General features: G+C 49.9%; 1 protein-coding gene across 1 annotated transcript in view; it reads left to right on the forward strand.

Annotated features, from left to right (window-relative positions):
* ZC3H4 (zinc finger CCCH-type containing 4) overlaps window positions 1-16,161 on the forward strand; it is a 37,729-nt gene extending 21,568 nt beyond the window's left edge. Inside the window, exons 8-14 of the mRNA XM_084814519.1 lie at window positions 3,153-3,269; window positions 8,022-8,133; window positions 8,699-8,808; window positions 8,952-9,319; window positions 9,703-9,977; window positions 10,229-10,480; window positions 11,354-16,161. Of these exons, the coding sequence (XP_084670645.1) occupies window positions 3,153-3,269; window positions 8,022-8,133; window positions 8,699-8,808; window positions 8,952-9,319; window positions 9,703-9,977; window positions 10,229-10,480; window positions 11,354-12,849 (2,730 nt within the window). The 3' untranslated portion in view covers window positions 12,850-16,161. The remainder of the gene's footprint in view (window positions 1-3,152; window positions 3,270-8,021; window positions 8,134-8,698; window positions 8,809-8,951; window positions 9,320-9,702; window positions 9,978-10,228; window positions 10,481-11,353) is intronic.
* The last annotated feature ends 9,887 nt before the right edge of the window (window positions 16,162-26,048 follow it).

Here is a 26,048-nt window from a genome sequence, read left to right on the forward strand (position 1 = left end):
TAGCCGATGGTCAGTAGCTACAGGCTCTATGCAATTCTAACACAGTTCAAAGCTAAACACGGTTACCTTGACAGAGATCTTCAACATGGTCTCTCCGCTTCATTCTGCTTTGGGACAGTCTTATGGCACACTTTTCATTCGAAGAGGGGTCTAGCCTGTGCTCTGGGGGCTGATTCTTCATCTTTATTTTCTATTTTGCCTTCATCTTCTGGGTCTTCATTTTCAGTTTCCATTTCTTAGGGATTTCATCTCAATTAGGTGAGGTGATGATGTTGCACAACTCAGAACGTTGTGGGCAATTTTCCTGCCCCCCCTCTCTCGGCGCGCTAGGCTAACAGCTACTTCTTCGGCCTTACACTCTCATGCTCCCACGCTTTGTTAAAAGCCAGACTGTCCTGCAACATTTCTCTAATTAACAGCCTCAGATCTTGTTTTTTTTCCCCTCTCAGCTCGACCTTGAGCTTTTTGCTGTTTTCTCTTTCTATTCTGAATCTTTTTAAAAAAACCTTTTTCCTTCTTTGTTTGACATACATCTCGACGGGGTGCAAGTCTTGAGCAGTAGACGAGCTCGCCTCCTCTTTTTTTTTTTTTTTGTGAGAACACATCTTTTTAAGGGTCACTGCCGATTTTATTAAATCTTCTGCCCAACACTTCAATTTTTCAGTTTCTTTTATTAATGCTGATTGAGGTGTAAGAGGGGAACCTCCCGATTCCGTAGAGATGAAAGTCTCGGCAGACAATATCTGGGAGTTGAGGACCATAGCTGAAATCGGCGAATTACTGCCGGTGGGGCTTGAAACTGATGGCGACAGTTAAGTCAAAGCAAGGGGCAATGCCTCTGTAGGGGGGATGGCAGGGGCTCAGGAGCCACAGGATCTGGATCTCGACGGGGCGGTCTCACAGTAACATGGGCCCGTGGTGGAAGCCGGGCATAAGCAGGTGGAAACGCCGTTAGCTCTGCCAGATCTTCACACGGGGCTTCTAACACTGGTTGTAATTTCTTTTTGGCCAATTTTTCTTTTCTGAGCACCAAAACTTTTGCCTGGGATTCTAGGCATTTCTTTAGCCATGGAGGAGAAGCGCGGACTATGGAATCTCACGAGTTTATGTAGGGAAATTGGTCGGGGTGCCCAGGTCTCCCAACCACAATGGCATATACACGGCTGATTTTGCTGGGCTCTAAAGAGCCTTTAGTAGGCCATCCTACACCAAAAGACGGCCACTCTATTTCACACAAAGTCTGCAACCGTTGAGGATTCATGGGGGGGTCCCCATAATCTCTACTAAAACCTTTCTTAAAAGTTGCTAGCATACATCCTAAGGGGGTGCAAGGTTTGCTTCTCCCACCACCCATAGCCTCCCTCCTAAATTGAAGACAGACACAATTAGGGAATGGGATTTGGTCAGTGAGTAAGGGGTCTCACTGGCCGACACAAGAGGATTTTATACACCACGCACTTTGCTACTCGCCTGGGCACCCGGAGGGTCAACGGTATGCGTCAGAAACCGCAGTAGCCACTCACACAATCATCAATCTCTCCACTGCATCCATATGTCCCTGCCACCCACTTTTCCCACTTTTTACCAGAGCGGAAAGCGGCTTCCCCAGCTTCCTCAGCTTCCTACTGAGTACTGGCGTGCTGGGTACTGGCGCCCACTCGGGGGTGTGATCAGGCCCCCCTTCTACCCGCAAGGAGTAGGTTCTTTTTGTATACGTATACCACCAACACTGACCTTCTTCACAAGGCGGGGCCCTCTTTTTTTCTTCCCAGTGGCCTTTCTCCCTAAAGGCGGGGCCCTCTTTTTCCCATATACTTGCCTTTCTCCTGAAGGCTTCCAATGTGGGTTTCAACTCAATTGCAGCTGCGATACAGGCAGGGCTCAAGTTCCTTCCTCCGCTTCCCAAGGTTCTCTTGCCGCTCGCTGCCGTTTGGGCGATCCCAGTGCAGGCATTCTCCCATTCACTCGACAAAAAGGTCGGTGGCGCCAAGAAAGGGAGGCATGCGCCGAGCTCGTCTTCCCGGTGCGGCGATCAAGAGCAGGCAGATGCCACCTGTCTGGCTCAGAGCCTGCCACATCTGAGTCACGGCACCATTTATGTTGCAGAACCCAGAGTCAGAGAGACCACGGAGTGAAGGAAAAAGAGATGCTTTATTTAACGCGCGGGCTTAAGGCTGGAATCTTTCCCAAAGAGCCAGAAGCCCCGCAATACATCAGCACATTGTTTTTATAGACATTGTGACACATATGAAACGGCTCCTCCTCTCCCTCCCGTGTGGGGTTGCAGTCCTCAACATTTCTTCTCCTAGCACCATTGTTTATAATACAAGAACTGGGTTATAGGGTAGCCATGATAAGGAGAGAACAGAAGAGAACAGCAGAGAACAAGATATACAATTGTATGACCTTTGACAAGATAAGGAATTCCTGTGTCTCGTCAGCTTACAACAATATATTCAAGGGAGAAAGAGCTCAGCAAGAACATGAAGCATGAGACTGCATGAGGCTACTTAGTCTGACCCCCGATATGGCTGCTACAAAACTATGGAATTCACTCACAAAATGTGGGGATGGTCACTAATTTGGATGGCTTCAAAAGGGGGTTAGACAAATTCATGGAGGAGAAGGCTACCAATGGCTACTAGTCCTGATGGCTCTATGCTTCCTCCAGTATCAGAGGTGGTATGCCTATTGCTGGGGAACATGGACAGGAGGGTGCTGTTGCACCCATGTCTTGCTATGGGTCTTCCGTCAACAGCTGGTTGGCCACTGTGTGAATATAATGCTGGACTAGATGGACCCTTGGTCTGATCCAGCATGGCTTTTCTTACGTTCTTATGATCACATTTCATCAGTCATAAAATAATTAAATTGGCTCCCAGTTTGGGCCCAATTCTAGGTGCTGATCTTAATCTTTTAAGCTCTAACTGGCTAGAGTCCAGGGTACCTCAAGGACAGCCTCCTCCCACATAAGCCTGCCTGGCTACTAGGTTCTGCCTCAGAAGTCCTTCAGTGGGCCCCTCTGCTCTCCATGGTGAGGCAGGTAACCTGTGATAGGGCCTTTTCAGTTGTAGCATCCCAGCTTTGGCCTGCTTAGAAACCAGCGATATATGAATAACATAGATAAATAAAATCTCTTGTGATTCCCACAGGATGGAGGTGGCGGCAGTGGGAATTACAGGCGGAATGACCATGATAAGTCTCACCAGCAATCGGATAAGAAAGGGAAAGTCATCTGCAAATACTTTGTGGAGGGAAGGTGCACCTGGGTAAGTGTCCAGCTGGTTTTCCTTTATTGTTGTTAAATGATGTGGTGAATGAAATGCACAAGATATGGAATGTAATGGTGGGATGGAGAGCAGGCTCCCAGTCCAGTAAGAGCCTTGGTTTAGGAATTGGAAGAGAAATGGGCAGCACCCCAAACGGCAGCAGCTGGCTTGCCGCTGCAGGTTTTGCTGTGGGCCTTGCTTGTTGCCTACATTGCCCTGGGTGTGGAGAACTCATTTGCCTTTGCATCTGTTAGAGGACTGCCAGGTTGGCCATGGCTACAGCCAAGAGAGACATGGGGATAGTCATGAGTAGGGCTGTGCATGGACCCCCCAATCTGACTCAGAAGCTGCTTCGGTGGTGGGCTTCATTCGGCTTGGGCTGATTTCGGGGGGCCCGACCTACCTCAGCCTACGAAGCCAAAGTGGGATTCAGACCTCCAAATCATGCTTCGGCCCAGCCCCCAGCTCCTTACCTAGGCCCTTGTTCCGGGGGTGGGGGGCATCGCCAGGGGAGCCGCCACTGCTGCTGGTGCCACCAAGGAAGCTGCTGCTGCTCCTGCCAGGGAAGGTGCTGCCGGGAAAAACGCTGCCCATCACAGCCCTCCAACCGCCAACAGGCATGAGGGCAGAAATCGCCCTCCAACTGTGCTCTCTCCCTTCCTTGGAAGGAGGGAAGGGCGCCCGGTTGGAGGATGACTCTTGCCTCTGCTCAAGCCTTCATGGGTTCCTTGCTTGTGAGGAGCCTGTGAAGGCCTGAGTCAGGCGGCGGAGGCAGGAGTTGCCCTCCAACTGTACTCTCCCTTCCTTGGGAGGGTGCCCAGTTGGAGGTTGACTCCTGCCAATGAGGGCAGGCCTCTGCCGCCACCAGCTACCAGCCATCTTGTTCCAGGGAATGGGGGGAGCCCTTTTTCCCTGTTCTTGCGCCATGGCTGCAGCCACACGTGGCAGATCCATGATTTTTCTAGTTTAGTCCATGGCTGCAGATGTGCTCTGTGATTGGATGGTGGTTTGGGGGATTTGCTCTACAAAAATCATATGAAATCAAGAGGATCCCTGCCAAGGATCCATGTTTTTGTGCTGTGGCTGCACCCATGAGTGGCAGATCCGTGATTTTTCTGGTTCAGTCAATGGAGGCAGATATACTTTGTGATTGGATGGTGGTTTGGGGGGCTCTCCCCTTTAAAAATAACATGAAATCATGAAGCTCCGTCTTTGATTTTATGGATCCTCGTTTTACCTAGTCCCCATAGCACACGCTTTCTTCTTGGCTTTGTTCTGCCAAAGAAGAGTGGGAAGGGTTAAGGCTTCCTGTGCCATGCCTGGTAGAGACTGGGGTAGTTGCTCCCAGCGGCTAGGATTGGAGCGGAGAGAGAAATGCCATGGAGCTTCCCTCCCATCTCCCATCCTATCCTGCTGCCACCACTGCCACCATCATTGTATGCAATGGCAGCTTGTCAGGTGTCTTGCACACTCTGATGGATCGTCTTGTGTGTCCCCTGGGGTATGTGCACCCCAGTCTGGAGACCACTGCTCTAACCAAATAACTTTCAGACAGTCCTCTCCTCCCCAGTAACACCACCTCTCACAATGAGCAAACGGAGGCTGACTCACAGCAAAGCTCACATCCTCTTCCTCCTCCCTCTCCTCTCCCGTTCCCCCACCTCTCCCAGTGGCCGGATCCCTGTGATATATATTTGGCACCTCCGCATCCTCTCGCCTTCCCCCATCCCTCCTCCTGCCCCTCCACATGATCTTGCAGAAGTTGTTACGCTTTGGAGACAGCCTGTCTAGGCTGCTCAGAAGGTATAAGCTCTGAATATAAGAGCCGGACAAAGTGCCTCATGGAGGAGCTGCTTCACTTTGGGGCATCTTGGTACCGGTCTGATCCACTTTGTATCACAACGAGGCACCTCCAAATCAGCCCGCCCCGCCTCGTTATTCGGGCTTTGAGCTAAGGTGGTGCACAGCCCTAGTAAATGGCAGCAGTTGGAAATAGTCCCTGCGCCTCAGTGTTCAGTAGATTATGCATGTTACTAGTTAGGTATTGTCCCAGTCCTCACACCTCAGCCCCACTCACCCACTTGGTTGTGCCCCTAATGTCCACGTGTGGTCATGGCATAGGGTAGAGTTGGCGTGAAGGCTATGCTCATCCACTGCATGTATGCAGTTGCCCTGGATCCCTGTCTCAGCAGCTGTGTGGCCTGGTCTTTGCCCTGGCTCTGATCCTGTAAGGAAAAGGGGGCCACAAGTGTTTGGCCAGCAGTAGCAGCAGCTGGAGTGGAGTGCCTGCTGTGCTCCCCACAGCCTTCACTAGTGCATTGTGGGAGCTTTCCTGTATTGGGTTGGGGGGTGGGGGCTTCTGCATAATGCCTCTAGTAGCTTGGTGTGTGCGAGACACGGGTACTAACTGCTGAGGGAGGGAAAATTGTTCCACCGGTACATTGTTCTCCCTATATTTTGCAAGGGGTGAGAGAGTGTGTCAGATTGGACTATCGGAGTCCTGCTTTGAGGCACAGACTCCCCCTTTCGGCAGGTCAGACTTGCCAGAAGCTTTGCCCTTACAACCCCAGTGACAGCACTGGATAGGAAGTTCTTTTTGGACATTTGTATCTTCAGATAGAATACTTGCCCAAGGGTTCTGAAAAGACAAGGCATATTCATCAAACCTTCCTGCTCGTTTTGTGATTGGTCCTGGATGTTTCCACAAAGCGCCCCTGCACCAGGGTTGTTTGTTTGTTTATTGATTAAGGCTGCAATCCTATATACGCTGATGAGGGAGAAAGGCACATTGAACTCAGTGAGGCTTACTTCTGAGTAAACATGCATAGGGTTGAGCTGCAAGTGCTTTAAACTATTTTATTTATTTATTAATTATCTATCTAGCATATTTATTTACCACTTCTTAGACAACTCCACGATGCAGTTTACATGAAATATAAAAATAGTAAAGATGAATAAACCAATATAATTAACGGTAAAGACAAGCTACAGAAAAGGGCTATTCTCCCCTCAAAGCAAGATGGTCCTTGAATAGCCTTGTGATGGCAGTGAGGGGAGGGGCCAACCCAGCTGGAAGGAACATTGGGAATTAGACAGCAGCCCCTCCCTTGTCAGGCTCTTCTATAGCAGAAATACAGAGGGGAGCTAAAGCACATGGCTGATTCAGTATCACATCAGTCACTGAAACAAGTTACGGGTTTCATAAAATCATAGAATAATAGGGTTGGAAGGGGCCTACAAGGCCATCAAGTCCAACCCCCTGCTCAATGCAGGAATCCAAGTCAGAGCATCCCTGACAGATGGCTGTCCAGCCTCGTCTTGAAGGCCTCCAGTGTGGGAGAGCCCACCACCTCCCCAGGTAATTGGTTCCATTGTCGTATTGCTCTAACAGTCAGGAAGTTTTTCCTGATGTTCAGCTGGAATCTGACTTCCTGTAACTTGAGCCCATTATTCCGTGTCCTGCACTCTGGGATGATCGAGAAGAGATCCTGGGATGATCGAGAAGAGAATCATATTCTATGATTCTATGATCCTGGCCTTCCTCTCTGTGACAACCTGTCAAATACTTGAAGAGCGCTATCGTATCTCCCCTCAGTCTTCTCTTCTCAAGGTTTCCCTTGCCTTTTTCCTCTACAGGAAAAAAAGTGTTTATTTTCAGTCTTACAACACGTCTTTACCATCAACAGACTTCACACATGGATGCCCTAAGTTCTCTAGGCAGGAGGACACAGCAGGATAGTCCTGGGGCCTGCGCCGTGATGTGCGCGAGAGGCGTGGTGCGTCATGTTTCACTGCAGAGTTGGTTGGAATCCTGTCCTCAGTTGTGGCTGTGGCAGCAGCAATCTCTGGCCCTCCATTGACCACAGGGGGAGTCATTGAGCTGGAAGTTGCCCTTGAGGCCATCAAGATCACCCCCTGCTCAGTGCAGGAGTCCAGTATGACGCATCCCTGGCAGATGGCTGCTCATTTGCTGCTTGAATCCCTCTAGTGACTGAGAGCCCACCATCTCCTTAGGCAGTTGGTTCCATTGTCTGACTCCTCTGACCTTAGGAGGTGTTTCCTGATGTTCAACTAAAATCTGCCTTCCTGTAACTTAAAACCGTTATTTCACATCCTACGGTCTTGGACAAGAGAGAACAGGTTGCAGCCCACTTCTGTGTAAAAGTGCTGTTATATCTCCCCTCAGACTTCTCAAGGCTAAACGTTAACCAATTCCTTCAGTCTCTCCTCATAGGACTTAGTTTCTAGCCTCCTGATCATTTTTGTTGTTGTTCTTCATGGGTCTGACCGCTTGCGGGAACTTGGGATTCAAAGTTTCCTGCCCTGCCTCCAACTCTTCCCATTTTGCCTCATGTGCTCATGGTCTATTGCTGATGTCACAGTTGCACTAGCACAGCCATGGGATAAGATTGGCACAGATCCATAACACTGGGGTATCTTTAGGTTGGCTTGGCACAGGGCGGCTTAGTAGTGAGCCTACCACAGGGACAGGATGGCACTGAGAGTTCCTCGGATAGCTGTTATTATTTCCAGGCCAGCCCTTCTTTCTGGTGGAGATTTTCATTGCTGGATTGTAGGACATGTTGGCTCATTGGGGGAGGGGAGGGGTGGTGTTTCTGGGTCGCAGGGATGAGCTGCTGAACATCGTTTGTAGTTGATGTCAAACTGTGTTTATCTGAGACCCAGAAAACCTCTCCTAGGACAATGTTCCCATTTGTGACTAAGCGGTGCCTTCTGCTTTGTTCCTGACAGGGGGAACACTGCAACTTCAGCCACGACATTGAGCTACCAAAGAAACGGGAACTGTGCAAGTTTTACATCACCGGTTACTGCGCCAGAGCTGAGAACTGCCCCTACATGCACGATATCCTTTCCAGTTGTGTCTGTGCAAGGCTTGAACATAAGAAGAGCCATGCTGGATCAGACCAAGGGTCCATCTAGTCCAGCATTCTGTTCACACAGTGGCCAACCAGCTGTTGACCAGGGACCCACAAGCAGGGCATGAGCCTAACAGCACCCTCCCACCCATGTTCCCCAGCATCTGGTGTTCATAGGCTCACTGCCTCTGGTACTGGAGGTAGCACATAGCCATCAAGACTTGGCTCTTAATTCCAGCACTTTTAGGTGAAGGCAAATAGCAGGGAAGATGTGGGAAAGTAATCTTTGTCCCCCATCTTCCTCTCATCACTTCAAACGCCAGCTAGCTTCAGGCATCTTGCCGGTAAAATGGTTGAGCTGGGTACACATGAGCTGTTGAGGCATCATCCAGTGTGCCCTGGACGTAGCTTCTGGCCACCAACTGCAGGGATGTTGGGATTGCTGGAGCAGGTGGCCGTGGGTGGTGGAACAGGAGAAGTGGGTCTTGCCAACTGGGTGTGCTTTGCTCCTTCTGCCCCTTGGAGTAATGTGCTTTCCTGAACGCCTTGCACGGGACTTCCCTTGTAAGCTGTTCCATACAACCGGGAATTGCATCAACGGGGATGACTGCATGTTCTCCCATGAGCCGCTCACTGACGAGACACGGGAGCTTCTAGACAAGGTACAGGGGCCTGGGTTGCTGCTGCTCCTAAGATCTGCTGGTCAAGGCTGGGAAGGCTCTGGCTAGCAAGGGAGGGGGGCGACCAGGGTAGAAGCTGTGCCCCCCCCCCCTTTGCACGTGGTTTTGTTTTGCTTATCCTGTAGATGTTGGCGGATGATGCTGAAGCAGGAGCAGAAGACGAGAAGGAAGTGGAGGAGCTGAAGAAACAGGGCATCAACCCCTTACCAAAGCCCCCTCCTGGGGTGGGACTGCTGCCAACCCCCCCTCGGCCCCCAGGGCCACCAGCCCCAGCATCTCCCAACGGACGGCCGATGCCTGGAGGCCCCCCCGCGCCTCCCCCAGGGCCACCGCCCTTGCCGCCCCCAGGGCCACCACAGCTGCCACCTCCACTCCATGAGCCCCTCTCGCCTCAGCAGCTGCAGCAGCAGCAGGACATGTACAAGAAGATCCCCTCGCTCTTCGAGATTGTGGTGAGGCCCACTGGGCAGCTGGCGGAGAAGCTGGGTGTGAGGTACGTTCCACCTCCCCTCAAGAATGAGGGGACACAGTGGGCTGGGCTTCTGGGAAGGGCAGAAAGACAGAGAGGGAGAGAAGGGCATTGGCAGGATTTCAGCAATACAGCCGCTGTGCATTTGGCCCCTCGAGGCAGCCAAAGTGCTTCACGTCCAGTACTGTATGTGGGCTAGCCACCCCCTCTGTCTTGCTAGCCAGAGACTTCCTAGGCCACGCTCCTAGACTCCGTGCTGCCTGGCAGAGAGGCATGGCCTGCCCATCCCTTAATGAAAAGGCTAGAGTGAGCCCCTTGGCTCCGCCCAGGGGTAGAAAGGCTCCACAGAGCTATTTTGTGCCAGTCTCAGTGGGACTCCCTGATTCTCGTCACTTCTTCCCCTCTAGGCACCCAGGTCCCTCTCCGCCTCGGTTCCCTGGGCATCCCGACATGCCCCCTGATATGCCTCCGGACATGCTTCCGGACATGCTTCCAGACATGTGTCCGGACATGCCAATGGGGCCAGGAATGAATCCTGGCCCTCCCATGGGCCCCGGGCCCCCAATGATGCCCTTTGGCCCTGAGGAGATGCCTCCCGGCCCACTGGCACAGGACTTCTACGACAATTTCTACCCACTTCAAGAAGGCTTGGAGATGGACCCCAGCCTGATGGGTGGCCCAGGTGAGTCTCGGTGGGGCAGCTGGAGGAGGTGGGGCTGGCAGGTTTGCGCACCGGCTTAGATTGGCATGCCTTCTCCAGAGGCTGTGTGTCTCTGCGATAAGTGGAAGGCTGCGCTGATGCCCTCGGACTCCCCAGCGCCAGGGGCTCGTTGTGGTGCTGACTAACCTCCCAGTGCCGTGACTGACGGACTAGCATCTCGGTGCTAATTTCCTCTGCTGTCACTGTCTTTTTGGTGGCGCTTTCTGAGGCAGAGGGCTACGGGAACTACGAGGAGATGCACGACTTGCCTGGGGAGAATATCTTCCCTGACCCCTCCCTGGAGCCTGATCCCTTTTGTGACGGAGGGGTCTCAAGACTACAGAAACCACCCAGCAATGTCCCCGACTTCCTGCCCTCCACTCAGAGAGCCCTGTACCTGCGTATCCAGCACAAGCAGCAGGAGGAAGAGGAGAGGGCCCGTCGGCAGGCAGAGGGCTGCAAGCAGGAGCGGGACCATGAGGAAGGCAAGTGGTTTCAGTGGCCCCAGGGTGGGGGTGGGGGTCCCTCCAGGCCTGTATCACCTCCAGCCTCACTTTCTTGAGTGGCTGGGCTAGACAACCTCCGTTGTCCACCTCTTGGAAGGGTTCAGCCTGCTCTGGTCATTCAGCTTCCTTCCTTCCTTAGTGTCTTCTTAGATCCACAGCCTGTACCTGGAAATTTTGTGGCAGCAGCATAGGCATAGTTTTCTTGAGCTCCAGCTGTTGAGAAAGTGGCAGTCTTTCATCTCGGTTGAGGACTCACCAACTGCCATTCATGCTTGACCCTGGCATAGTCCTCGCTGTGTCTGTACCACTTCAGACTGTAGGTGGGGGCTCACATGACTGAATGTTCCTGCATACCTGCCCTCCCAGTCTCTGCACATATAAAACTAGCATGTTGTGGGGAAAAGCTACACTAGAATCAAGTGCTTCTTGTGTGTAGAGTGCCCTCTTGGGCCCCCTTCACAGAGGTCAAGTTGACCTGTAAAGCCCCAGGCAGCCTGGGTTGTGCATACCTGAAGGAGGCTTTCCATTACATCGCAGCACAAGGGCTTGGGCCAAGAGTAAGTGGGAAATGGTTTCCAGTGGCTTTGTCAGAGCCTGCTGCAAATACCTGACCCTTGGGCTGATGATTTTCACTGAACAGGGCTTCGTTCTCTTTCTTAAATGTTGCTACATGCCTTCAGGGTTGTGGAGAGGGCAGAAATAAACTGCCACACTGAAATAAGTATTCCAGTACGCTTCTCTAAAGATGTCCTTACCTGTCAGTATGGCCTGATTTTTTTTTTTTTTTTGGGGGGGGGGGGGGGCTGTCAGCCTTGGGCCGCTGTTCAGTGCTATGCTCCCTCCCTCCCCCAGGTGATCCCGGCAATTGGTATTCCAGTGATGAGGATGATGGCAGCAGCAGCGTCAGCTCCATACTGAAGACACTGCGGCAGCAAAGCTCCAGCAGGCCCCATGAAGACCTGGCTGGCAGCACTGGCCCTGCCTTGGGCAGGACTGACCCTCGCCTCCAGAAAAGCCAGCCACCGGGGAGCAGCCGGCCAGCTGACCCTCGTCTTCTGCGTGACCCCAGACTTTCTCGGAACGTGGAGCCTTCCTCTCTGCCTAGCACTGGAGACGTGGGGCCCACTGACCCGAGACTGGCACGGCACATCCTCCCCTCTGCTTCCAAGCCGGATGCTCTGCATTCCAGCCCCACTGCTGGCCAGAAAGCTGTCCCAGTTCCTGAGGAGGAGGAAGGTGAGCGGGCTCTCAGGGACAAGCCGGTCACCATCCCTCTGGACGCGCTGCCCGGCCATGCCCTCAGGGACCCTCGCAGTCAGCTGCAGCAGTTCAGCCACATCAAGAAAGACGTTGTCCTCATCAAGCCCGGTTTTGCCCGCTTGGTCCTCTGGAGCCCTGAGGACCTGATCCCCCTGCCTGTCCCCAAGCAGGAGTTTGTCCCTGTCCCACCTGCTCTCCAGTCTCTGCCTGCTCTCGATCCACGCCTCAACCGGCCCCAAAACACCAGCCTCTCAGACCCCAGGCAACGGGCGGCAGCCCCAGCGGAACCCTCTGCCACCTCTGGTTCCAGCCTCCCAGACTTTGAGCTGCTCTCTAGGATATTAAAGACCGTCAACGCAGCTGGCAGCCCAGGCCAGAGCGACAAGCCAAGTGATCCCCGGACACGGAAAGTGCCTGCAGACCCCAGGCTGCTGAAAGCTTCTGAGCCTGCACCCTCAGGGGGGTCCTCAAAGCCCACTGATGCCAGTGCCCCATTGCCAGCTGGCCCTGTTACCTCTTCTGAGGCAGCACCCAGCATTGCTCCATATGACCCGCGGCTACTGACCGCAGGAGGGCTGAGCCGAGGCCCTGGCCAGAGCAGCGTTCTGAGCGGGATCAGCCTCTATGACCCAAGGACTCCCAGCTCAGGTGGCAAGACTGCAGAGTGTGCTAGCGAGGGGAGCCCAGCTGCAAAGGGCTCTGATGGAAGCAAAAGCAGCAGCAGCAGAGGAAAGGAGCCACTGTTTGTGCGTCGGTCGGCCCTGGATCAGCTGGAGACAGAGAAGCCCAGCACAGAACCTGCTACCGACCGGTACAACAGCTACAATCGGCCGCGGCCCAAGGCAGCTGCTGCCGCCACTGCTGCCGCCGCCACTGCCACAACTGCTACAGAGACTGCCACGCAGCCTGGTGTTCACAACCTCCCTGTGCCCCCAGTCTATGGCATGGTAAAGCAGGCAGCAAAGTCTGGAGCAGGAAGCCCATTTGCTGGGAACAGCCCTGCCCAGGAGGGTGACCTACAGGATGCTGGCTCCTTAAAGGATGTTTTTAAAGGCTTTGACCCTACAGCCTCCCCATTCTGCCAGTAGTATTAAAAGACTTGCACATGCAGCCTTGTGTCCAAGAGAAGCAGCAGTGTTCGCAACTTTTTTATTCCATTAACGCATCCCTTTGCCATATCACTTGTATATACTTCCTTCGGGTTTTGCTCAGTGCTGTAGCGTGTAATCTTCAAGCTACATTGTAAACAAATAATCAAAGTATCTCAAGTAGTACTAGACAGTATTGTGTGATGCCCCAAGAGTTCCTTGCTTGGACTTTTTTTAGGTCCGCCTGAAATCATTCAGTGTCTTCAAATCTTCTTTTGAAAACTGGGCCAGCTAGTCCCACCAACCCTGAGCCCTTTGTGTGCACAGTGGGCCATGTCTGAACCCCACCTGCTTCTCCTCAGGTATTGTCTGTGAGATGGAGGAGAGACTGGTGATAGAATGACAGTTCCTACCTGTAGCTTAAAGGGATGAAGCTGTCAGCCATGCTGATCTGTAGAATGTATGTATCTTCATTTCTGAACTGTAACAAAGTATGTGTATCATAGCCTTTTAAAAAAATTAGTGAAAATTGCCATGGAGAAGTAACCATGTTGGATTATTTTTGTAATTGTATTGGATTTTGTTTTAAGTACCTGTTTTCCTGCCATTTCCTTGAGGTTGCTGGATTATGATGAGATCCAGCTGGGCTAGAACAAGGCGGGTGCTACGCTTGGTGGGTGCTATGCCTGGTGGGTGACTTCCTGCATTCTACCAAAAAAGAGTTTGTAGTATTGAAATTAAATTATTAATATCCCTCTTGATTTTGTCTGTATGTCTTGTACGCTCCTCTAAATAAGCAGGGACTGCCAGTGCTCAAAAACTGTATGTAGATTATGTTATTCCCGTAAAGAACAGGTATTTTCTCAGATCTTCTATGGAGGTGGAATGGGGAACAATAAGCATGCCAGGTTGGCTCAGCATCAGTGTTGCAAAGTAGTTCACATAAAATCCAATCTGAGTACTTTGCAGGATTTGGTGTTGTATAAAAAGTGGAAATGTTGCTGAAAGTGAACTATCCTTTTGGTATAATCACAAGAACAGCTACCTGGGATTGATTTTTCCAAAGTAGTTGATGCAGACCAGAAGCAAAGTAGTTGTTTCTGTTCTTGAAGGGCTGTGTGCTCATTACAGCAGACAAATCATCTGACTCCGTTTTATTCCCAAGCAGAACCGATTTTCTAACTAAAAGGAGCCTGCAGCCTGCACTTGTTTTCATAATGCCCCCCACTCCTGTCCGGTGTAGCTCCTGGCCCTGGACTGCTACTCTCCTTGGAGCTGCCTCTTTGGAGGGCAGCATCTTGTTGTCTTTGTGCTCAAAATGCTTTGTGCTTTTTGCCCTGGCCCTGTCTGGAGAGAAGTGCATGCAGCCTCTCAGTGTTGTCTTTTCCAGGGCTAGGGAGCAGATGAGCTGCTGCTCTTCGTGTGCCTCCCCCTGATTTGTTCACATGCGCTTACAGGATCTCAAGACTGGAGGCATACAACATGTTTTGGAGGGGGTGGTCTGAAAAAGTATTTCACAACACGAGTGATAGCAGCTCTTTGGAAAGTAGGTTTTTTCCCTTTAAAAAACACACACCATAAGCTGTATCAGCTTGTCAAAGATGAGGTGCCCGTGCCCTTCCTGCACAAGAAACTTGCCCTCTAGTGTGTCTGCTCAGGTGACATAGAAAAGGTTGCTGAGTATTTGGAAAGGGTGCCAAGTGTTTCCCTCTGCTTTGATTGAGGCTGTCCTGGCTACCAAGTGGTTGTTGGACAAAGTGCACTTCAGAAATGCTGAGCTGCTCCTGGAAGTTCAAGCAGGTCAGTCTGAATGACGATGGCTTTAAATGGATTGTTCTGTGTGTGAGAGACGGGTAGAGAGTGTGGATTGGTTCACATGTAATGACAAGCAAGGGTTGTCATGGGTTGTCAGGGCTATGAGCAAGGGAACGAGTGCACTGACTCCTGTGCGCTTGTCCCTTCCATTTGAATCAGGTTTAATTAGCAACCCAGGAACACGTTTCTGGGTTATTTTATGTGACGTCTGAACCCAGCAGTCTGGGTTGTTTAGGGTTAAACTCTGGGTTGTTGTAGGGTTTAACAACCCAGAGCTTAACCCAACAACAAAGCATGGTTTAACCCTAAACAACCCAGACTGCTGGGTTCAGACGTCACACCAAACAATCCAGGAATGGGGCTGACTGGAAGCGGTAAGCACGTAGGAGGCAGTGTGCTTGCTCCCGTGCTCATGGTCCCACCAATCCATGGGTTGTTCAACCCATGAATTGACATTACGTGGAAACCAGGTCTGTGTCTTAGCTGTACGCATGTCTCCTACAGCAGTGTGTAAGGGCTTCTCGCTGGCTGTATTGGAAGTGGTGGGCTCATCTGACTCATCTCATTTGGAAAAAAAGTATTTAGCATTTGAAAAAACAGCTTTAAGGAGTTTGCATTGTTTGGGGGTGGGCTCCGGGATTGAGAGGAGCATTATTAATGCCCAGTCTTAGCAGTGTTCAGTTTTAAAAGACAAGGGGTCAAAACACTTTGTGGGTTGTTCATTTCCCCATACTGTGCCTTCACAATTTCTCCTATTTCAGCCAGATTAATTTAAAAGTAGTTTCTCTCTTGCTTGGGGAGCATAAATTCTACCGTGTATTGTAGAGACTGGTTTAAGAAAGGGAAGAAAGAGGTACATCTAACTGCAAACTTAGAACCAGTTTTCCTTGGGGGAGAGCCAGGTCAGTTGGCTACTTACAAACTTACAACAGTTTCACTGTTACAGCTCTGCACACACACACACACACACACTGAAGTCTGGCTGTTGTACTTCTGTGAAAGGGAAAAGAACCTAGAACAAAATTCCCAGCAGCCTCCCAAAACTATAGTTCCCATGGCTCTTTGCTGAAGCTATGACTCTTAAACTGGCGTGATGTTTGTGAGTGTAACTTTTAACGGGAGAGATTCTTTGTGAAGTATTCTGTCTTGTGAGCTTGCTTAGCTATAGATGCTCAGTGACATTTGTATAATAAATCTGATCTTTGTAAAAACAAAAAAAACCCTAAAATCCCTTCAGTAGACCGCAAATGGCAAAAGCTGAATCCTGTACTAATTGATGAAACCAGTCACCTGCCAGAGCTTTATAAAAATGCAATGAAATGTAAATATTATTTGAAAAGGGGTTTGTATATATTGTACTGGTATTTTTACAGTGAATTTTTGGTTGCATGGCTCTGTTTACCTTTTTTTATCACACATTTGTCTTCCAACAATGTCATCCAGACTCAAGTCTCCTATCATTGTACCGCTGACATTAAATGATGCAGTGATTTTAAAGGTTGCCGTCTGTCTGTCTCTGCTGTGGTGGGATCACTGAATGCTCCCTGTGGGAGGGAGATGCCAAAAACTGCCGACACTGCAGCTTTTCAGCCCAGGGATGTCCAGCAGAGAAAGAGACAGTGTCTTGGGTTGAGGGTGGCAGAATGGGACATCCTAGGAGTATTAATTGGTGCTGCAAGTGCTGTATGAGATCCTGAAACAGTTGGATTTGGTGAACGGGACTTTGGAGCCAGTCACTTATGGCATGCTGAATCCAAAGGACCTCCTACCAGTGGTGACTGCTTAGCACACATTTAGCATCTGTTCTTTTGTGCCTGGCTCTGCACAGTACGCAGGAGTGATTCCGTCTGTTCCTGGAGGCTTTGCAGAGGTCCTGGGACTGGGAATGAAGGAGGAGTGGAGAGCCGTCGGGCCTGAAGAAAAAGCATTGGGGCCAGGCAGGGAAGGAGGGCAAGTGAGGCCATGACTCAGGGGAAGACAGATGGGTCATAGAATCAGAATAGTAGGGTTGGAAGGGGCCTACAAGACCATCGAGTCCAACCCCCTGCTCAGTGCAGGAATCCAAGTCAGAGCAACCCTGACACATGGCTGTCCAGCCTCGTCTTGAACGCCTCCAGTGTGGGAGAGCCCACCACCTCCCCAGGTCATTGGTTCCATTGTCGTATTGCTCTAACAGTCAGGAAGATTTTCCTGATGTTCAGCCGGAATCTGGCTTCCTGTCACTTGAGCCCATTATTCCGTGTCCTGCACTCTGGGATGATCGAAAAGAGATCCTGGCCTTCCACTCTGTGACAACCTTTCAAGTACTCGAAGAGCGCTATCATATCTCCCCTCAGTCTTCTCAAGGCTAAACATGCCCAGTTCTTTCAGACTCTCTTCATAGGGCTTTGTTTTCAGTCCCTTGATCATCTTTGTTGCCCTCCTCTGAACCCTCTCCAGCTTGTCTGCATCCTTCTTAAAGCGTGGCGCCCAGAACTGGACACAGTACTCCAGATGAGGCCTAAGCAGTGCTGAGTAGAGGGGAACTAGGACTTCCCGGGACTTGGAAGCTATGCTTCTATGAATGCAGCCCAAAACAGCATTGGCCTTTTTTTGCAGCCACATCACATTGTTGGCTCATATTCAGCTGGTGATGGACAACAATTCCAAGATCCTTCTTGCTTGTAGTGTTGTTGAGCCACGTATCCCCCATCTTGTAACTGTGCATTTGGTTTCTTTTTCCTAGTGCAGAACTTGGCATTTATCCCTAGTAAATGTCATTCTGTTGTTTTCTGCCCAGTGCTCCAGTCTATCCAGATCACTTTGAATTTTGTTTCTGTCTTCCAAAGTCTTAGCTATCCCTCCCAATTTGGTGTCATCTGCAAATTTGATCAGCATTCCCTGCACCTCGTCCTCAAAGTCATTCATAAAAATGTTGAGCACTGGGTCCAGGACTGAGCCCTGCGGTACCCCACTCGTTACCTCTCCCCAGCTTGAGAAGGTCCCATTGATAAGCACTCTTTGAGTCCGATTCTGTACCCAACTGTGGATCCACTGGATCGTTGTTTCATCTAGCCCACTTTGAGCTCGTTTGCTCATCAGGATATCATGGGACACTTTGTCGAAAGCTTTGCTGAAGTCGAGGTATATGATGTCTACAGCATTCCCATGGTCCATAAGGGAGGTGACTTGATCAAAAAATGAGATCTAATTCGTCTGGCAGGATTTGTTCTTGACAAATCCATGTTGGCTTCGAGTAATCACTGCATTGTTTTCAAGGTGCTTCCAGATGGATTGCTTTTATCATCTGCTCCAGCATTTTCCCAGGGATTGATGTCAGACTGCCTGGTCTGTAGTTCCCAGGTTCCTCCTTTTTACCTTTTTTGAAGATAGGGACAACATTAGCCCTCCTCCAGTCATCTGGCACTTCCCCCGTCCTCCATGATTTCTCAAAGAGAATAGACAGCGGTTCTGAGAGTTCTTCTGCCAGTTCCTTTCTTACTCTCGGATGCAGTTCATCTGGCCCTGGAGATTTGAACTCATTCAAAGTAATGAGGTGTTCCTTGACCATATGCCTATCGATCTCAAGCTGCAATCCTGCCCCTTCAGCCTGTACTTCGCCTTTGCCAGGGGGGGTCATAGACCCTCTTTTGGGAGAAGACTGAGCCAAAGTAGGAATTGAGCACCTCTGCCTTTTCTTTGTCATCTGTTATCGTTTTGCCATCCTTATTTAATAGCTGAGCAACCATTTCTTTCCTCTGCCTTTTACTGTGCATGTAGCTGAAGAAAGCCTTTTTGTTGCACTTAGCATCCCTGGCTAACCTCAGCTCGTTCTCAGCTTTAGCCTTCCTGACGCCATCCCTGCAATTCTGTGCTACCTGCCTGTACTCTTCCTTTGTTGCTTGGCCTTCTTTCCACTTCCTATATGTGTCCTTTTTTGTTTTCAGGTCATCCCTAAGCATTTTGTGAGGCCACATTGGCTTCTTCTGTTGTCTTCCACCTTTTCTTCTTGTTGGAATTGCTTGTGATTGTGCCTTGAGAATTTCCTTTTTTAAAAGCTCCCACCCATCTTGGACTCCTTTTCTTGTTGGCATCGCTTGCCATGGGACCTTACTGATCATTGTTCTGAGTTTATTAAAATCAGCTTTCCCAAAATCCAGTGTACGCGTCTGACTACACTCGGCTTTTGCTTCCCTTAGAACCAAGAACTCGAATACAACATGGTCGCTTTCCCCCAGAGTTCCTGTAACTGCTACTTTCTCCACTAAGTCATCTCTGTTGGTTAGGATCAAGTCAAGGATAGCCGATCCTCTAGTTCCTTCCTCTACTTTCTGTGGGAGGAAGTTATCCACCACACAAGTCAGGAATTTCCTGGAGGGGCCCTGTTTTGCAGAATTTGTCTCCCAACAAATAGCGGGGAAATTGAAGTCCCCCATTACTACTACATCATGCTTCCTTAAAACATTGGCTATTGCTTTTCAAAAGTGTCATCCTCGTCTTCTCCTTGATTGGGTGGCCGGTAGTAGACTCCGACCACCAGGTTCCTTTTATTCTTTGCTCCATTTATTTTGATCCAGATGCTCTCGATGGGGCTACCAAGCTCCTCCTCCTGTATTTCTGTGCAGAGATATGTCTTTTTCACATACAGTGCAACCCCACCTCCCCATCTGTTCCTCCTGTTCTTTTGGAACAAGTTATATCCTTCAATTGCTGTATTCCAGTCATGAGAGTCATCCCACCAAGTCTCAGTTATACCTCTCAGGTCATAATTTCCCTCTTGTATTAAGAGTTCAAGTTCGTTCTGTTTGTTTCCCATACTCTGGGCATTAGTATATAGACATCGAAGACCATGTGCTTCATAGTCTGGCTTTCTTCCTACATGTGTCTGAAGACGATTATTGGGCGCTATCAGAGCTGTTCTCTCCGTTGCAGTGCATGCGCCTACGTCCATTGTTACCCCCAACATTACATCTCCCTTCCCCGTAGGATTCAGTTTAAAGCCCTCCTGATGAAGTTCTTCATGCTGTGGCCAAACACATTCTTCCCATCCTTCGTGAGGTGCAACCCTTCCCTTGCCAACAGCCCATCTTCCAGGAAGTATATGTCAAAGGCTCCTTGGAGGGCTCTCTCAGTCCAATCCAGTAGCTAAGTCCAGACACAGACCAAAAGTATAGCCCATGGTTATTGATTGATTGATTGATTGATTGCATTTATATCCTGCCTTTTTTTCTCTTGCAAGGAACCCAAGGCGGCTTACATTATCCTCCTCTCCATTTTATCCTCACAACAACCCTGTGTGGCAGGTTGGCTGAGGGTCTGTGACTGGCCCAAAGTCACACAGTGAGCTTCCATGGCCAAGTGGGGACTAGAACCCGGATCTTCCAGCTCCCAGTCTGTTATTTTCACCACTACACTACAATGGCTCTTATAGCTCGTTCTCAGCTTTAGCCTCCCTGACACCGTCCCTGCAGTTCTGTGCTACCTGCCTGTCCCTTCCCCAAAGCCCCTGTTAGCCTGAGAGAGGCTGCTGTGAGGGAGGCAAGCATGGAACTCCAGTGCCTGGCTAGTGGCTACAGTCCTGGGTTGGGGACTGCAGCTCAGTCAAGCCATCAAGTATGTTCTGTTGCCCATGGCTGGGTAACCAAGTTTTATCCTTACAGTCACTGCATGAGGTACATTGTGCTGAGCAGAAGGGTGGCTGTAGCAGGGGGGTGAGGGTGGGGAGTTTTCAGGGGGGCTTCAGCAGGTGGGGGCTCACCAGACCCTGCCCTTCAGCTTGTGATAGTTGGCTGGGAGGGGCCCTTCCTTCAGGACAGGAGTGTGGGGGACACCACCAATGATGTTAAGAGTGCAACTCTGCTGTTGGGAAAGAGCTCCGGCAGGCACCCAGGCTGGTTCTGAGGGATGCTGGCCAGGCAGACAAGGTCTGGTCATGCTCCTCTCTCACTGGCAATGGCCGTCAGGTGGCACTCCAACCTCAGAGTCTCCTAGCCCACAGCTCTGCTGTGTCAGTAAGTGGCTGGCCTGGCATTGGGCTTTCCTTCTTGCATGCTGCTGCTCTGCATGTGCCCGGTTGCAGAACAAAGCAAGGCGTGTGGGGGCTGATTGATCAGCACCCATCTGACCTGTAAACCCTATGACACCTCCTAGAAGTCTGCTGCAGGATGGCGGGCGGGGGGGGGGGGTCTGCCTCTGCAGGGAGCTGCAGAGGCCCTGGTGAAGCTGTGTGGTCTGCCACCTCTTTTGCCAGGGACACGGTCCATTTGTGGGTGATCTCGTTAGCAGAATTGAGCCACGCGTGGGAGGGGTGTCTGCTATAAATAGCCCTTGATCTGCTTATGGTGAAAATGGGTCAGGAACTTAATGAAGCTTAGTGCCTGGGGCTGATTAGCACAGGTCCGTTTGTTCTAGGGAATGTGCTCCATGAGCAGCTCTTCCTGCAAAGGTGAGGTGCAGCTGGCCACTGGCCGTTGGGGAGGATTGGGCCATGAGTGCCTCCCCACCCATAGTCTTGTGGCCCACGGAGGGCCTCGCAGCTTCCCTTGCCCCTTGCACACAGCAACGCCCTGCTCCTTGGCAAATCTGCCCCAAGCCTCAGCAGTTTTGTTTGTCTTTCGCAAAATTTATTTCATGCAAAATTAATAACATACAAAACGGTTAACATCAACACGTTACCATTTCAAGTGAGTTAGTGTAGCTATAGATTTATAACCATGTATATACTGCTCTAAAAAAATTTTCCCCCCAAAGCAGACAAATCAAGCCACAATAAAACAGCAATTTAAATCAATCACAGATAAATTAAGTACCAAACTATTTCAGTACAATCTGCCTCCTTTTAGAGTCCCAAGGCCAGGAAAGGGGAGCTGAGCAGGACCCAGCACAGCACTGCATCGGACTGGGGCTGGGGGCAGCTCCACAGGCTGCGTTGCACGAGCCTAGCTAGCAGGGGCTGGACTGGCCCTGGTCCCCCGCGGAGGGAGAAGAGGAGACTCGCAGGGGTGGCGGAGCTCCCACAGGCCCCCCGGCCCCCGTGGGGAGAGGGAGCCGCCCGCTGCTGCCTCGGCGCTTCCGCCCGCGGATGGCCGCGCCCCCTCCCATCCCGACCCCCTCCGCATAGGCACGCATTTCATACACGCGCGCGCGCGCGCGGACGGAGGGAGGGAGGGAGGGAGGGAGGGAGGGTCTGCGTCCCGTCTCCGCCCCCTGGTCCTGATCGGAGGCGGTCTGCATCTCGTTCCCATGCAAATTCCCAAATGCAGGGTGACAACATGAATTAGTTTTCAGTGGCTAATGCTGCATTTTGTGGGCCAGTTATCCAATCAAACCTGCACAGGGCTGTTCTCCGCGATCTGCAGCCTCCTGTTTCAGCTTCCATCAAGGACGGTACACCAAGCCGGCTGCTGCCCTCGGCCTGCCAGGGGGCCGTGGCTCAGCGGCAGAGCAGCGGCTGCTCTGGTTTCAGCTCCCAGCACGTCCTGTTCAAAGATGCTGTAGTAGCAGGGCTGCGGAAGAGCCCTGCCTGACCTGACCTCTCGGGAAGTTGCCACCAATGCAAGTGGATGCAACTGGGCTCTTTCTGTCTATTGTGCCCTCAGTGGGCAGGGCAGGGCTTCCAGACGGAGAGTTGGGGCCTTCGAGGCCATCTGGTCGAGCCCCCTGCCTGATGCAGGACATTCAGAGCGAGACCCACAGAGGGCTGTCCAGCCTCTTCTTGAAGACCGTCAGGGGAGAGCCTCCCTCCCCCTGGTAATTACCCCTCTGCCCACCACCACCAGCAACCAACACAGACGAGGCAGCAGGGAGGCCACACAGACGAGGGAGAATGGGCTTCTCTTTCAAAGAATCATAGAACAGTAGGGTTGGAAGGGGCCTACAAGGCCATCGAGTCCAACCCCCTGCTCAATGCTGGAATCCAAGTCAGAGCATCCCTGACACATGGCTGTCCAGCCTCAACTTTTTTTAAAAAAAATATTTTTATTTATTTTATCTTTATAAATGAAATAAACAATACCAAAAATACCAACAACCTGATCAATACTACAGTTTCCCAACAATACAATATTCTGATGAGGACACCACAATAACAAAAAGAGAAGCAAAGAGAAAAAAGAAAAAAAGGAAAAGGGAGGAGGAAAGGAAGTGAAGAAAAAAGAAGATTGTTTCCCCCTCCCTCCTCCTCTCCCTCTCCCTCCCCCTTAAAGAATTAAGTTTAAACTCCAATACCCCCTGGCCTCCGATGCCATTCTATTTTAAAAACTATATAACCTTAACAGTCTTACAGTTTAATAAACAACCTTACATTTCAATATCATATTATTATTATTATTTATTTCATTTCTATACCACCCAATAGCCGAAGATATCATCAATCTTATATCAAAGAAACAGGTCTACAATTCATTCCCAGTACCCTATATTATTAATAATAATAAATATAGTGTTATATAATAATAAAACTTAAAATAAACATTCAACAGTAATATATTTTATACTAGATATATAAGTACACAATATACCCTCAAACAATAAATTTAAATACAGCATACCATATCTATTTTGAAATAAAAAATATAAAGAAAAGCAAGAAAAAACAAAAGATAAAAGAGAATGAACAAATATATATATATAATCATTTATCTTCTGACCTAGCCTGGATCATGTAGACTAAACACAAACAGTTAACAAATCTTGTTTAAAGATTCCAGTTCATGGGGTTGTAACAGAAATCTCACTCATTTTTATGTTCAGCCATGCCTCTGCCATTTCATGATTTAGAAACTTCTTCATCTGACCTTCAGACACAATACAAAATGTAGCAGGATATTTTAAGTAATATTGTAAGTTCATTTGTTTTGCCATATTTTTTGCTTTGATAAATTGCCTTCTTTTATTCGCCACCTCTTTGATGTAATCTGGAAATAACATAACTTTATTGTGTTTCCAGGAAAGGCTCCCAGCCTCCCTTGCCAAACGCAGGATATAATTCTTTGTGGCGACTTTCGCAAATTGAGCTATGGTCGTGTAATCAGTCCCTTTAGCATTTGGCACATGAAATGCCTGCTCAATATCAAGTAAATAATCAGTTGGGATAGGGAGTCATAGGGAGTCATTTTGTATCTCATGCAAAAGTTTATCCACAAAAATAGGCAATTTTACATCATTAGACAGATTTTTAATCCCAATAATACATACATTGGATCTTCTCGTGAAGGCCTCCAGTTGAGAAATTCTATCAGAGGCATTTTTAAAACAAATTTGTGTTGTAGTTTCATTTCCTGCCACTCAATCTTCTAGCTCGTTAATTTTCGTCTCCATTTTTTGCCATGATGCATTAATTAAATCCACAGCTCCTTGCAAGGAGGTGATGGAATTTTGGATTAAATCCAACCTTTTGGTTTGCTCCATAAATTGCGAAGATAAAGTCTTTATCAGAGTAAATAATTCCCCTACATCTTATAGTCTGTTTCCCGCCTCCCAGCTGAGCAGAGCAGAGCAGAGCAAGCTGCTCCAGCTGGTCCAGGGACTACAGAAGCAGGCAAGCTCCCAGAGAGCGAGCGACCAGAGCGAGCAACCAGGGGGAGCAAACAGGAGTTGGCCAAGGGAGTTTGGCAGAGGAGGTCAAGGGGGAGGCCCCTAATTTTAAACAAAAAAAAACCTTTTTTCTTTTTTCTTTTTTAACAAACTTTTTTTTTCATTGATTTGTCTTGTAACACACACTACCACACCAGTGGGACTCTGCTTTTAACCTCTACTGAGTAGAGGAGCAGGCACAGGCTAGTCTAGAACAATCATACCAGAGTGCAGGACATCATCCCAGAGTGCAGGACACGGAATAATGGGCTCAAGTTACAGGAAGCCAGATTCCGACTGAACATCAGGAAAAACTTCCTGAGTGTCAGAGCAATACGGCAATGGAACCAATTACCTGGGGAGGTGGTGGGCTCTCCCACACTGGAGGCCTTCAAGACGAGGCTGGACAGCCATTTGTCAGGGATGCTCTGACTTGGATTCCTGCATTGAGCAGGGGGTTGGACTCGATGGCCTTGTAGGCCCCTTCCAACCCTACTATTCTATGATTCTATGAATCCCAAAGCTAGACACAAAAAGGGAAAAGAGGCAATGGAAGGACAGGATTCTCCAGTGGTGGTGACCTGCAAGGTGTGTGCAATGTTTGTTTTCTTGCCTGCGAACAACATGGCCTACACCTGCAACAAGTCCAGTTGATCACGCTGCTGGAAGAAAAAGTAAGTGGACTGGAGCGGTGACTGTCGACCCTCCGGGGAATAAGAGAACACGAAGAGTTCTTGGACAGAATGGTGGAACTACAGCAGCAAAGGGAAGACCAGAAGCCTGAAGAGCAACAGCAAGATGAGGCAGAAGTGGGCAATGTTAAGGTGAGGAAAAATGGAGTAGAGGATACTTCTTGGAAAAGGGTGACAGTTAGGAGGAGAAGAACTAGACGCCACTCTGCACCAGTGGAAGCAGTGGAGCTGCGGAACCGATTCCAGGTACTTGCGGATGAGACTGGAGGACACTCTGCACAGGAACTATCACAGGGGAACCTGCATGAGAGTGAGCAAGAGGCTGAAGGTCAGTCAAGCAGAGGCGATGAAACCCAGGCTTACAAGAAGAAGAAGAGAAGAGCAGTAGTAGCGGGAGACTCCTTGCTGCGTGGGATCGAGGCCCAAGTATGTTGCGAAGACCCGTGGACTCGCCAGGTATGTTGTCTCCCGGGAGGACAGATTAGAGACGTGACTGAAAGGTTGCCTGCACTCATAAAGCCCACTGACAGGTATTCCTTTCTTCTCATCCATGTGGGAACAAATGATACTGCCAAGCAGAGCTACGAAGAAATCACGTCAGACTCTGAAGCTTTGGGAAGGAAACTCAAGAACTTTGGGGCCCAGATAGTTTTCTCATCCATCCTTCCAGTAGTGAGAAGAGGGATAGAAAGGGAACGAAAAATACTCCGGGTGAATGACTGGCTACGAAGGTGGTGCTGACGAGAGAGATTTGGATTCTGGGACCACGGGCTATACTTCCTGGAAGATGGGCTGTTGGCAAGGGACGGGTTGCGCCTCACAAAGGCTGGGAAGAACGTGTTCGGCCACAGCATGAAGAACTTCATCAGAAGGGCTTTAAACTGAATCCTACGGGGAAGGGAGATGTAAAGTTGGGAGTAACAATGGACATAGGCGCATGCACTGCAACGGAGAGAACAGCTCTAATAGCGCCCAATAATAGTCTTCAGACACATGTAGGAAGAAAGCCAGACTATGAAGCACATGGTCTTCGATGTCTATATACTAATGCCCAGAGTATGGGAAACAAACAGAACGAACTTGAACTCTTAATACACGAGGGAAATTATGACTTGCTAGGTATAACTGAGACTTGGTGGG

Source organism: Heloderma suspectum, chromosome 10, assembly GCF_057233095.1.
Source record: "Heloderma suspectum isolate Gila_16-S chromosome 10, 16-S_ref, whole genome shotgun sequence".
Lineage (NCBI taxonomy): Eukaryota > Metazoa > Chordata > Lepidosauria > Squamata > Helodermatidae > Heloderma > Heloderma suspectum.